The 15051-nt window shown below is 41.7% G+C and overlaps 1 protein-coding gene across 3 annotated transcripts in view; it reads left to right on the top strand.

Annotated features, from left to right (window-relative positions):
* The window catches only part of CDK8 (cyclin dependent kinase 8), a 197480-nt gene that overhangs the window by 151659 nt on the left and 30770 nt on the right, over window positions 1–15051 (top strand). For 2 of the 3 annotated variants that reach the window (XM_084624927.1, XM_084624926.1), the window contains exons 5-7: window positions 1913–1970; window positions 4839–4970; window positions 14733–14876. In XM_084624927.1, the coding sequence (XP_084481053.1) occupies window positions 1913–1970; window positions 4839–4970; window positions 14733–14876 (334 nt within the window). The remainder of the gene's footprint in view (window positions 1–1912; window positions 1971–4838; window positions 4971–14732; window positions 14877–15051) is intronic. The other variant, XM_084624928.1, reaches the window with a different exon arrangement.

Raw genomic sequence — 15051 nt, forward strand, 5'->3', positions numbered from 1 at the left:
CCCACTAACCCTTCGGAACCCCGGTCTATGACCCGCAGTAGCCCGGTGTGCCCCGCTCTGTCCCATGCTGACTCCATCTGGCCCTTCTGTGGGGGATGCATCCTCTCTGCAGGCTGGCTGCCTTCTTTTCTGGTGTGTCAGCAGCCCCGGTCGGCAAAAGGTGTAACCGCAGTTCCAGCTCTGTGGAGAAGAAAAAAATTGGGGGGGGGACATGAATTCTGTATGTGCGCAGTTGTGCAGAATTTCCCCATTAGTAATCCAGCTTCACACCACTGGTGGCAGCATATCGGGTATGTATAACTACACATCATAGTGAATAGCAGGCTGCCTTTGCACTGTGGTGCAACACTTTCATTGAAACACTTTCACAAGAAACACTTCAGTGAAAGGTTGTGGAAGGGACCTGGCTGGGTGGAGCTGCTGGAGTCTTTCTCTGTTTCTGGAATCTTTCCCTGTTAAAAATTGCAGTCTAGATGGGATAGCATTGCTTGGGCATGTAGGGTTCATACCCAAAGACTCGTAGATATTAAGGTCAGAAGGGACCATTATGATCATCTAGTCTGACCTCCTGCAGAATGCAGGCCACAGACTCTCACCCACCCACTCCTGCAATAAACCTCTCACCTATGTCTGAGCTATTGAAGTCCTCCAAATCATGGTTGAAAGACTTCAAAGTGCAGAGAATCCCCCAGCAAGTGACCCGTGCCACATTTACAGAGGAAGGCGAAAACCCCCCAGGGCCTCTTCCAATCTGCCCTGGAGGAAAATTCCTTCCCAACCCCAAATATGGCAATCAGCTAAACCCTGAGCATGTGGGCAAGATTCACCAGCCAGATACCCAGGAAAGAATTCTCTGTAGTAACTCAGATCCCACCCCATCTAACATCCCATCACATACCCACTTTGTTCAGGTGTATCTTTACTCACCTAAGCAGTGCCTCATCACCTACACTGCTGCTTATACCCATGCAAGGGCTGTGTGTAGGGTATGTACTCTACATGCCACCAGAAGGAGAGTGGAGTGTAGGTCTGTTATCAGTGGTGTTTTTTGTTTTTTTTAAACAGAGTAAACGAACCTAAACTTAACTCCTTATTTCCCAAATTAGAAGTGGGTAAACTCAGTGTACCTGAGTTTATGCTCAACTACGCTACTTCATAGTATAATGTTTTAACTCATTTCCTTAGTATAGAGAAAAGGAAGAGAAGAGTCTTTCTTCTTAATATTTGGCGGCCATTATAGCAGTGGGAGAAGCATTTAGGCAATAGTTTTAAGGATATGCTTTTATTTTCAGTCTTAAAGCTGGATGAATTAGTGTACTATATCAATCTGGGATAGTAAATTTAGACTGATCATGTAGATTTTCTGTGGAACATATATATTTATATAGTGACATTCAACCTGTATCTTGAGATTTTTCTTGTTAATGTAAAATGTCTGTCTGAAGATGTGCCTAATGACCCTGGGCAAAACATATGTTGCAGAGATGACCTCTTACACCCAGGTTCTTTGTTGTTGTTTTTTAAGTGGGATGGGGAAGAGGCAGTGAAGTACCAGATGTGCACCCTGGTGAGTGATGTTCATAGAGTGATGTTTCTGGAAGTCTTGAAGGCTCATGCTTGCTTGCTATTGCAGGTGGAAGAAAGACACCACAATGGCAGTTAGTCTGGGGAACATAATTTAAATATCCCTGGAAAAAGGAGATTGTGAGGGAAAACCTGAGAGGCAGAGGTAGCAAAGGAAAGCCTGTCTTTTGGATACTTCCACAGCCTTATCATAAAGTAAATATCTATGACTTTATCATGCTGCATTTGGTTTAAAACTGGTGAAACAAAGCTAATTTATTGTTTCAGAGACAAATGTTATTTAGGTTTATCTTGGTATATGTATTGTATATTTATTTTTTTTCCACAGAAACCTGCTAATATTTTAGTTATGGGTGAAGGTCCTGAGCGAGGAAGAGTAAAAATTGGTATGTTATATCTTTGATAAGTCCCAGTGTAGCATTTAAGTTAGAATGTTCTGAAGGTGCAGTTGCATCACTTAAGATAGTTACTTAAAATATTAGTATGTGACTGGAAACTTTATCAAAAGCTATTTTGAGTGACTGGCTTTTTGATATCACACCTCTGCACCAATTCCCAATGGTGCACAGCTACAGCCTCATCAATGAAAAGGGGGAAAAAATCCCTATGCTATTATATGGGCGCGTGCTGGGAGGGGGATTAATATGGGACAAAGATAATGGTCAGCTTGGAAGAGTGAAGGAAAATAAGTAAGATTTTAAATGACCTCCTTTTACCACCAAAGTGCCAAGACACTAACTTGCTCCGTATTATAAAATCTAAATAGGGAACTGTTCACTATTCCGAATATTAAATTTTATAATAAAAGTGAGAGTGACTGTTGATTTATGAACTGCCCTTGAAAGGGTAGCCAGATTTCTGGGGGAGACAGGAAGCAAAAGGAGTCTTAAAAAGTCCAGAAAACGTTGATTAAGAGAGAGACATTTGGTAACAACTAACACTAAATATATTCAAAATGGTGAGGGGGAAGTAGGGTGGGGGGAAGAAACTGAAACTTTCCCACTATTTTATCTTCTGGTGTGAACCACTTTTCTCAGTGAAAGGATAATTTGCAGAATCTCCAAATCGTTCTATAAAGTCTATTTTAAAAAGTAACTAAAAATAATCTAACCATAGTCTAACAGTAATGAGCCACACCGTGGCATGCACTAGTTCATCATTGATGCACCAGTAGCCTTCTAATGCACACCCTGTATTGTTATACTAATATAGTTAGGCAGTCCAGTTTGGCAGAATTTTTTTTTAAACAGATTGTTTTTCACTTCTGACTTTTTCTTTTATGAGACGATTCTTCCGCAGTGTCACTCTGTATTCTTTGGTGGTTTTAACCAACTGTTGATCACTAAATTGCTAATCAAGGGTGGAATTTTCCTGAGGTGCTCGGCACTGGTCTAACTCTGCTCCCATTGAGAGCAATGGGAATTGACTTCAGTAGGAGTAGAACTAGATCAATGCTGAGCACGTCAGAAAATCCCACGCTTTAAAATTTTAGCACCCTTTTGAGGTGTAACATTGATGATAGAGACCAAGGTCTTCTATCTGCAAAACAGGTACAGCATGGACAGCAGAAGTGAACATTTCTTCCCATTACCTTAATCTTCATTGAGCATGCACTTCCAAGAGTGAGCGTGTAGGTCAGTCTCCAGGCACATTTCAGTGTCAATTGTGTTGGTGATTTTTGTGATGTAGACAATTATCCATTAGTATTTGCTCACAGACCACCAACTTATTTCGCAAGTGGTAGTTACGTGAAAAGTCATTTGGTGGTAACTTTAGATTTCTACTAAATTTGGTCAGACGTTGCTGAGGGACAGGTGAAAGATTCTGCATCTGACCACCAGTCCTCTGAGCCATCCAGTCCCAACAGTAGAAAAGCCTTCATTTCTAAGTGTGTTATCAGTTTGAAAATTTTGCAATTTTTTTAACATGCTTTTGCAACAGTAGGAAAAGAATGCATAAGTATCCCCATACCAGGGGCTTCCACTCTTCCAGTATTAATACTTTTTTAAAAAACACATAACTGGTATATTTAACATAAAATAAGCTTTATAGACTTCTTATGGTATTTTGAGTCCACTTTTTACTGGGTATTTTTCCACATTTTTTTCATAGATATCTATGAATTCTTCATATCATGGGTTATCTTGATTTTTTTAATATAGAAAATTATAAAATGTCTCTTTTTAAATGCCATAAAATAATTTAAAGTAGGGAGGCAAATAGTTACTTTAGATTGTGGAGCAAAATTAGATATGAGTATTTACTCTGCAAGTTTTCCTCAGTAGCTGTTTTCCTTATTACATGTGGCATGGGTTTAACCCGTTCTCTCTCAAAACTGCTATAGGCCTCACGCTCCTCCCCAGTCCTACTCAGTATATATAGGCTCCCATACCACCATACCAAATTCTTCGGTGTTTGGGACTTCGAAAACCTGATTTAGTGGGAATACCCCCATTCTCTATCCTCTGTCCATCTTGTCCTGTACCATCTAAATTCTGGTCAGTTCAGATAGCGCTGTGAGAAACTGTAGATTACAAATCCCAACAAGCAGTTTAGACAGAATATTTTTCTTAAGGTTTTATTAGTAAAGGGAAATTTTCCCAAAATGGAAGACATTTTAAAAGCATAGCTTAAATGGTTTCATCTTGGTACTGGCAATACTCTGTGACCAGTTTAAATTGAGAGAAGGCTTTCAGGGAAGAAGATACCCTCATGATTGGAATCACCTCTTGTCTGGGGCATGAAGGAAACCCTGCTTCAATTGCAACCAGCTTTTCATAGGTAGTTCTTGTATCATACATGTATGTATTATAAATCATTCTAACCTTTACAGAATTACTATTTCACCCATTCCCCCCCCCTTAATGTTTCCTGAACAAACAGCCCTGTGATAATGGCATATTCCACCAGGCTGAAAACAGACCATGGCTGGCCAATAAGGACTTACCCAATGTTCTGAGAGCTACACAAGTTGGCATGCTTTTTTCAGAACAGTAATAAATTCTTGATTCTAAATGGCTTGCTTTAGTAATGATTTATAATGATATACTTCATAGGTGATGATGCTGAATAATTTCAACATAAACTATAAGGAAATGGTAAAGTTAGACTATCAGGATTCGTATTTACTACAACATGTTTGCTTTTTAGCACAATTTTGGTAGACCTAACAAATGAGCTCAATCATTTCATTTGATCAACGTGAAGTTTTCTTAACTTTTTAAAGCTTTTTTTTTTTTTTTTTAATTTTGCAGCTGATATGGGCTTTGCCAGATTATTTAATTCACCTCTGAAGCCTTTAGCAGACTTGGATCCAGTAGTTGTAACATTCTGGTATCGAGCTCCAGAATTACTTCTTGGAGCAAGGCATTATACCAAAGCTATTGGTAAGTAAAATTAAGTACCAATTTATTAATGTTTTAGTTAGGCAAAATATATCTGAATTGCTGAAACATTGGCATGTGAATACAAGTATGGGAGAAGTTAACACGGGTGGAAAAGTACACCATTCAATTACTTGAGGAAACATTAATCACTGACATTTTATGTAGTTTAAATACTATTCTTAAAACTGTTTCCTGACTAGTAAACATAATAAACTCAGATGCCCTTGATGTCTAATTTTATGTAGTTTCTTATCATCTAGAAATTTCAAAAAAGCATATTATTGCTTGCAATAGAATGAAATATTGACACACCAGTTAAAATTGTCAAAATCCAGAAAATGACAGCAGGGAACAGAGTACTTTAGTTTTATTACTTTGGGTTTTTACTACTTAGAGTTTAACAAGCACATAAAGGAAAATTTCAGTTTATGAAATGTATAGATTGGAGAAGGTATTAGCTGCACTGAAACTATGCTGACGCTGTCAAGATTGACGTGGCTGTGACACACCTTTCATTTACTATTTTTTATTTTCTTTTTCCCCAAAGAAACCTTTGCATTTTCTTGTGAAAAATGACTAGTTTAAACCTGCTGTTCAATGGGAGGGTTGCCACCCAGAATTTTTAACTCAATGCAGTTAAAGATAAGTTATTAGAAATAGGAAGATAGGTTCTTCCTCCATTCAAGTCTATCTAGAAGAAGCACCAAAGTTGGGGGAAGTCACTTTCCTCCTAGTATTGCCCCTGCCGGTACTGATCTGCTTTGAACAGCTCCAGCACTGCACTGCTGAATCTACTCTGCCACACTCAGCACTTGCTGTCAGTCTGTGAAAAATGCCAAACATAAAAGAGAGGAGACTGTGTGTGGCAGTGGTACAAACTATCACAGAGCAGGCTTGATAGCAGTATGAAGTTCTCTTTAGTGCTTTTAATAGCTTTTTAAAAGACTGATAAAGGCACAGAAGAAAAGAAGGAGGGGGGGGGGGTGTGGGACTGGAATTCTCTATTCCATGCTGTCTTTGACTACTTGGCTTGCTAGAGGGAGTTACCAAAAGGTTGCAACCCTCTTAAGAAGGACTTCTTCAAGTAAAGTCCCGAGAGGTGTTCAACTCTAGGTGAGTTTATGCCCCACGTATCTCAGATTGGAGATTTTAGATAGCAAGGTCCATTCGGCTCATGATTGCATCCCCTGCAGCCTCCTGCCCTGCACCGAGGCTATATAGAGCTGCGTGGGCAAACCGCCCTCAAGTCTTTCTCAGCAGCTTCAACCTGAGGTGGAGTCTCAGCAGTATCTGAGTTGAGCTTGCCTCAACTGTATTTTTCTCCTGTTCTTACTAGTTAGAGTTAGTTTCCTTTGTGTGTATTAGCTGTAGAAATTTATATTTATAGATTTAAAAACAAAATCTCTTAAAAAAAAAAAAAAAGATATTACTTATACTATTAGGATAAGGACTATTGTCCCTTCACCTCTTTTTGTTTCTCCCCCTCAGGGGAACTTAAACCCTGGGAGGGTATGCCTGGTTCTCCCGGGTTTAAACTCTGCCTTTCATGCTGAGTGTCTATCCTGGTCAGTCACAGACACGTCCAGTGTGTTCAGTACTTGGGGCTGTCACACGTTCCCCAAAAGTGTAATTTCTGTCTGCAGTTAAAATCAAGGGCCAGAGAGAACTGGGAATGTAAAGTACGTCTTCTCAAGATAGAGAGTTCGCTCTGACCAGCTTCTAACCTGAGCCAGGGGATTCCCCCATACCGTGGTCTCCAAACAGGTCAACCGCTTCTCTTCCTCATCCCCAGATGAAGCTGTCATGCCTCCTTTACTGTTCTTGGCCAACAATTTTAAATGGTTCCAGGATCTCATTAAAAGGATAGCAGCTCCTTGCATATTCCACTGGAGAAAGTTAAGGAGTTCATAGAATCATAGAAGATTAGGATTGGAAGAGACCTCAGGAGGTCATCTAGTCCAATCCCCTGCTCAAAGCAGGGCTAACACCAACTAAACCATCCCAGACAGGGCTTTGTCAAGCCGGGCGGTAAAAGCCTCTAAGGATGGAGATTCCACCACCTCCCTAAGTAACCCATTCCAATGCCTCACTACCCTCCTAGTGAAATAGTGTTTCCTAGTATCCAGCCTAGACCTTCCCCACTGCAACTTGAGACCACTGCTTCTTGTTCTGTTATCTGCCACCACTGAGAACAGCCAAGCTCCATCCTCTTTGGAACCCTTGACATTCTGCACTCTTAATCATCTGTCTGCATCATTAATGAGGCCTTGCTAGACCCTGCAAAAATAATTTGGCATACCCCTAGCCACAATATCACCTACCTGTAAGAGGGAAGACAACAAATATTATATTTCCTCTAAGGACTGTGAAATTATTTCCAACTCCCGTGTGGTCAATGATCTGAATCAACATGGCAGACAGCACCACACTAAATTGACTCAATACAATAGAGACATATAGCATCTTGATTTATTTGGCCGTAAATCATATTCATTGGCTAGCTTAAAATTTAGGATAGCCAATTATCAAGCCATCATGGTGAAACACAGCCATGCTAACTATTCAAAACTGAATGCCTTTATTGAGCATCTTTCAACAGACCAGAGGAAGCAATTCCAGGCGATCATTGCAGAGAGCCAACTGTTTGCAAGAACATCTCTGCAGGCCTCTCTGGATGCTGCTGATACAGCTGCTTATTCAATCTTCAGGGTATTAGACATGAGGAGAGCCTCCTGGCTTTAGCACTCGGCTTTTCTGAGGGAAGTCAAAAATTTGATTGAGGACCTTTATTTTGATGGATCATAGTTGTTTGCAGAAAAAAATGATCAAATCTCTGCATGCCTTAAAAGACTCAAGAGCCACCTTGCGCTCTCTGGGAATTTACACCCCTGCATAAAAAAGAAAGTTCAGTAAGGCCCAGATGGCACAGAGATCTCATCCCACTCAGCTTCCTGCCTCTCAGAAACATTACGTACCCCAGCATAAGAGAGAACAGTTCCAGGGGAGGAACCAGCTACTTCTCAAGCATCAGCCTCACAACCCACAACTTCAAAACACCAATTTCGAAGGGCTGATCGAGGTGCTGAATTACCACCCCCACTCTTATCTGCTGCAACAGTCTGGATGTCTCCTTTGCTTTGGTGACCAGCTTTCTCATTTCCATCAGAACTGGGAACATATCACTGTGACATTCCCCAGGGTACAGCTGTGTCCCCTCAGTGCTCCAGCCTGGGGTGCCTCTTGCACTGCTTTGCTGTAAGAACATCCACTTCTGGCCTGTTCATACATAGCCTCTAGCATGTAAAATCGCTCCCAGCTGCACAGTATTGAGTGCTGCTAACTAGCCACTCATCAATTAAACTGCAGTCTCTCTAGTCCAAGACTTTCCTGCCGAAATGTGCATCTTGTACTGTCCAGTACACTGATGAACAATGCAAGCTCTTAGAAAGTCCATCATTTCATCAAAGGAAAATGATATGCTCCAATCTTGTTATCCCATGTGGAGTTTCCCACATATTTTAATCCAAACGCACTGGTTATGCTAAAACAATAAGATGTGTTTATTAACACAGAAAGATTTTACAAGTGATGGTGCATAAAAGTCAGGATCAGTTACAAAAAGAAATAAAAGATTAAACACAATTTAATGGCTAACTTAACAAACTAGCAAAATTCAAAGCAAAGGTTTTCCTCACCATATGCTGCAGTAAATTTGATATCCTGGGTCTCCTTTCAGCCAGGGACTCCTCCCCCTTAGTTCAGTGTCCTTCAGGTATTCATTGATGTCATGAGCAGAGACATAGGAGGAGGAGTGAAGTCAAGTGTTTTCCTCCCCTCTTTATAATACAGTTTTTTGTGCTAGAAACATCCTTGCTGAGTCATGATGACACTCAGTCTGTTGTGGACATGAGGTTTGAACCATCCTTGTGATGAAATGTAAATTTCTTGTTTACACCTTTCCCACTACTGGAGAATGATTGCGTAAGCAGGTGATAGCCCTTTAACACCTGGCTGGATGTTAGTCTGTCCTTTGTTCCTGAGAAATTGGTTTGGGTCTTCTTTTCTTAAACTTGGAGAATGTTACAGCAATGATACATAGTAGAATCTTATAACTTCACACACATTGTTGATACATTTATTTTATCAGGACAGTAATGTTCAGCAGATTAGACATTTCAAATGATACTTCACAAGGCATACTTTTTATAAAATTTATCACAGTCTCATAAAAATGGTGACCATAGTTGTATAGACCATCATAATCAGTACGGGCAAGTGGGTGTTAGAGATCGTTTCAACAGGATACTCCACCCACTTTACCTCCCTCCCTGGATATGACCCCTTTCCCTGTGCCTCTTCAGATACCCCTCTCACAAGCACCTTTTGCAACAGGAAATTGACACTCCCCTAAATCTGGGTGCTATAGAACCAGTTCCCATGCAACCCAGAGGGAAGGCATTTTATTCTAGGTGCTTCCTGGTACCAAAAAAAGAGAGGTGGTTGAGACCTATTATAGATCTAAGATTACTCAACAGATTGAAAAGATTCAGAGGTTCAAAATGGTAACACTTGCAGAAGTAATTCCATCACTGAACCAAGGGGATTGGTTCTTGGCTTTCAACCTTGAAGATGCTTACTTTCATATAGCGATCCCCTAGCACAGAAGTTTACTACACTTCACTCTGGGTCAAGAGCACTTTCAATACATGGTGTTCCCGTTTGGTCTCTGGTCTGCACCTAGAGTGTTCTCGAAAGTTTTTTCTGTGGTAATGGCTCATCTTTGCAGACGAGGAACTGTGATTTTCCCCCTACCTTGACGATTGCCTGTTCAAAGAGCGGTCTTTTAACAGTGCTTCTACGGCCACTCAGAGGGCTATAGACCTGTTTCTCAGACTGGGACTGCAATTAAACATCCAAAAGTCCACCTTAACTCTGGTGCAAACTCTGGAGTTCATAGGAGCTTGCCTCGATTCAGTAACAGCCAATGCATTCCTCCCTTCACACAGGTTGCTAACCGTAACCAATTTAGGCACTACAGTCCAAGTCAGCCCTCAAATATCAGCCAGAAATTATCTCCAGTTATTGGGACATATGGCAGCTGGCATCTTGGTAATAAAACATGCAAGACTTCACATGCACTGCCTCCAAGGGCTGGCTCAGAACTGTTGATTCATCAAGCAAACAATTCTCCATGCCTTTGGCAGGAGAAAAAAAAATCAACTAGTGGAAGAACCCACATAATGTTTGTTCATGGATCCCCTTTGCTCAGCCATCTCCAACATCAGTAATAACAACGGATGCACCCCTACTGGGACGAGGAGCTCACCTAGATGCTCACACTATTCAAGGCAGGTGGTCTCCTCTCCAGTTCACCCTTCACATCAACATGCTGGAACTCAAAGCCATCAGAAATGCCTGTATCCATTTCCTCCTGCTGACCAGGGCAAATGCCTAAAGATCATGATGGACAATGTCATGCATATTTTACATAAACTGTCAAGGGGGAGCAAGATTGTCTTCCTTTTGCACCGAATTGGCACATATGAAACTAAATCAACATTTCAGCAGCTTACCTTCTGGGCGTACAAAACAGTACAGTGGATGCTCTCAGCAGACACTTCTTGTAAGATCATGAATGGGAGATAGATCCCACTATACTCAACTGCATATTTTAGTGTTGGGGTGTCCCACAGATAGACCTGTTCTCCCCAGCCAAGAACAAGAAGCTCTTGAGGAAGTCTGGATCACCGCTCCCTGGGAGATGCCTTTCTCCTTTGTTACAGTCCAAGCCTTCTGTATGCATTTTCCCCGACTTCCTTGATATCCAAGGTGCTGTTCAAGATAAGGAAAGCCAAAGTTATTCTCTTTGTTCAGACATGGTCAAGACAAACTTGGTTTCCTTACCTGTATCAGCTCACTGCTTGTCAATTGATCACTCTCCAGACAGTCTCCCATCTTCTCTCTCAGGACACTGGTCAAATCCATCACCCCAACCTTGGGGTTCTTTTGCTCAAGGCATGGCTGCTAGGTCAGGGGAAGGGCAAACTACAGCCTGTGTCCTGGATCTGGCCCGTCAGGGCTTTCAATCCGGCCTGCGAGATTGCCAGCCCCATGGTGCAGTGGGGCTAAGGCAGGCTTCCTGCCTGTCCTGGCCCCACGCCACTCCCAGAAGTGGCCGGCACCATGTCTCTGCAGCCCCTGGGGGAAAGGGTAGCAGTGGGCTTTGTGAGTGGCCCTTGCCTCCGGGCACCGCCTCCTGCAGCTCCCATTGGCCAGGAATGGGGAACCGCTGCCAATGGGAGCTTCGGGGGTGGTACCCACAGGTGAGGACAGTGCACGACGGAGCCACCTGTCTGACCCCACCCCCAGGAGCCACTGCCGGACATATTGGCCACTTCTGGGAGCAGCATGGGGCCAGGGCAGGCACGGAGCCTGCCTTAGCCCTGCTGCGCGCCACTGCCACCCCAGAGCCACTCGAGGTAAGTGGTGCCGAACCAGAGCCCGCACCCCGAACTCCTCCAGAACCCCATGTCCCAGCCCCCTGCCTTGAGCCCCCTGCCACACTGCTACTGCACCCCAACCCCCTTCCCTGAGCCCTCAACCCTCTCCCTTGCTTCACCCCTCCTGCTCCGCAACCCTCTGTCCTGAGCCCCCTCCCGCACTCCGCACCCCCTCCTGCCCCAGCCTTACATTCATGGCCCTGCATACAATGTCCCCACCCAGATGTGGCCCTCGGGCCAAAAAGTTTGCCCACCTCTGTGCTAGATGGTTTGCAGGATTAGAAACAACCCGTTCTGAGGATGTAAAGAGAGTGCTGTTACATAGCAGGAAACAATCTACTTGTGACGCATATACTCAAAAGTGGATGAGATTCAAACACTGGTGTGACATAAAAACATCTTTCACCTACATCCTCTCTATCATTTGTATTAGATTACATCTTAGAACTAAAAATGACAGGATTATCTTTAAACTCCATAAATATGCGTTTGGCAGCTATTGTGGCCTTCCATCATATAGTAGAGGGTTTTTCTGTCTTCGTTTATTCTACAATGAGGAAGTTTCTCAAGGGACTGGACAACATCTTCCCACTAATCAGATGCCCTACACTGGCATGGTATCTCAACTTGGTACTCAGATGTCTTACAAGGCCTCCCTTTGAACCTTTAGCCACCTGCTCCCTTCTGCCTTGTCTATGAAAACTGCCTTTAGTAGCCATTATTTTGCTCTAAGAGTGGGTGAAATAGGAGCTAAAATGACATACCCCACCGCCACAACCTTCTTTAAGAATAATATCACACTGCGACCGTATCCCAAATTCCTGACAAAGGTATCTTTGGACTTCCACATAAATCAACCTATCCACCTTCCAGTTTTCTTCCCTAAGCCACATTGGGATAAACGAGATGCAACATTACATACACTTGATGTCAGGAGGGCATTAGCTTTTTACTTAGACAAGACTAAGCCCTTTAGGAAATCTCCCAGATTATTTCTCTCCATTACAGACAGAATGAAGGAATCTCCAATTTCGAAGCAAAGACTCTCTAGATGGCTATTTGGCTGCATTACCTCCTGCTATCAGTCTCATGATCTTCAACCTACCTCTAAAGTATTAAGTCACTCCATGAGATCCCTCTCTACAGGCTTTCTTAAGAATGTTCCCAGTCACAGAAATATGTAGAGGTGTGACTTGAACATTCACACATGCCTAGGTTTCTCATGCCATATTTGGTTCTACTGTTCTACTTTCAATCTTTAACTTGACTCCGAAGCCCCAGCCCTCCATAGACGGTACTGCTCAATAGTCACCTAGAGTGAAGCACACAAAGGGGCACTACTCAAAGAAGAAGAGAAGGAGACTCACCCTGTGTAATAACTGTGGTTCTTCGAGATGTATCCCCCTATGGGTGCTCCACTACCTGTCCTCTTCCTCTCTGCTTCAGAGTTCTTCACAACCCGCTTTGCAGTAGAGAAGGAACTGAGGGAGGTTTGCCTATGCAACTCTACATAGCCTTGTGCCTGGGCTGAATGGACACTGCTACCTAAAATCTCCAATCTGAGGCACATGGGGCAAAAGTGCACCTCGAGTGGAGCACCCATAGGGACACACATTTCAAAGAACTATAGTTACTGCACATGGTGAGTGACCTTTTCTTCTTTCACTAGTGCATTTTAATCATTCTGTGAAACACATAGATAATGTCCTATATGTCAATAAAACACCCATTGCTGGACCAGCCTCTCACCCTCCCCACTTGCGGGGTCCAGTCTGAGCCCAAACATTGACACTGCAATTTTATAGCACTGCAGCCCAAGCCCTATGAGCCAGGCCAGTCACAGATGTTTTATTGCAGTGTAGATTTACCTTAAGACACTTGTGCATAAATTATTGCTCCTATAAAGCATTAACTTATACCTCACCATTGTGTAATTCCAATAGAAAATGTTAATTATTTTACAACCTTCTTAAGTTGAACACTTAAAAAAAATTTCCACCATTACTGCCACCTTTTTCACCAAGAATATTCTCACCATTAAATACATTTTTTAACCTATTGACCTCGTCTCTTTTTCTCTAAACCTTTGCTTGTCATCCTGTTGTTACCTCTTTCTGTAGCAATGTATCATATCAGCTCTTTATTTTCTGCTCACAGCGCATGGAGCTGCAGAGAAACTCACAGGCTTTACCGCATAACTTTTTTTCAATATAGATAAAAACTCCATTTTGTGTGAACGTTGAATGGTGGAATTACGCTGTGTACATCATTTGGTTCCGTCCTTGTTCATCACCTTTTATTACCTGTTCATTACCTTGTTCATTACCTCATTCAAGATGCTGCTGAGCACAATGGTGTATTAGTTAGATATCTTATAAATGAACACTATAGAAATGTGATCTAGAAAATGCAATGTGTCTATAGAATTTACAAACTAAGGCACATCAGTAGGTTTAAAAGTTTTTCCTAAACACGTATTGATTTTGGAAAGTATCTTAAATATGTGACTAAACAGTACATGTATGTATATACTGTTAATTTTAATGCTCTTGAAAGGGGCAATGTGACATGACATTCTAATAGTGGTTAAAAGGGGGATTGTTCCTTATTTATGTCATGTTTTTCAGTTTGTGAGTTTGGGAGATGAAGTTTTGAAAGTGAGTTATCTCCGAGCTTTTGTAGGGAAAAGTCAACATTTTTCCTTATGAAAATTTCTTTTGAACACATACCTTTTTGGGAATTTATTAGTATCCAGGAGCACCTATGGGCCTCTGACGTTTTGAAATGTAAAAAAGGGCAAAGGGCAGGGGAAAGGGATACAACATAAAAGTGAAGTGGCGAAGGTGAAAAGTGATAAAATCAAGATTTGATTTGTTTATTTAGTTAAGATTTATAGACCGTTCCCCAGTAGGCTCCCAATTTAGTTATTAGTCAACTAACGTCTAGTCCCAGTGAGTAGTAGTCGCAAACTTTTAAGCTATTGTGTGCTTTCTCAGCTCTCATCATAAAAAATTACTGTGCATTCTTGAAAATGAATTACTTACTGTGCTGTACACAAATGATTGCAGCCTAGAGGTAAACTTTGAAGTGTTTCAATCTTATAATAGAAATCTCTAGTTCCACTTGAATACTTGACATTCAGGAGCCTTATTTCTTAGAATTTATAAGATATTTAAGAATTATACTTCTACCTGACAAAGATCTGTGGGTTTTTTTTGGAAAAATCCATTTGATTTTATTTCTTTTCTCCTTTTTAAAAAAGATATTTGGGCGATAGGGTGTATATTTGCAGAGCTGCTAACATCAGAGCCAATATTCCACTGTCGACAAGAGGACATCAAAACTAGTAATCCTTATCACCATGACCAGCTGGACAGAATATTCAATGTAATGGGATTTCCTGCAGGTACATATTGTGTTTTTTTTTAATTACTGCTGTTCAAACCAAGATATGTGTGTTTGAAATTGTTGCCATCTTTGCATATGAAGGTTGCAGCTGATCAAAGCAATAAAGCTGTTCAAATATGATCTTTGTTTCATGAAATGCAAATTCAAGAGTGAGTCTAAATATAATGCTGCTA

This window comes from Lepidochelys olivacea (assembly GCF_965140295.1).
Source record: "Lepidochelys olivacea isolate rLepOli2 genome assembly, chromosome: 1".
NCBI classification, from domain to species: Eukaryota; Metazoa; Chordata; order Testudines; family Cheloniidae; genus Lepidochelys; species Lepidochelys olivacea.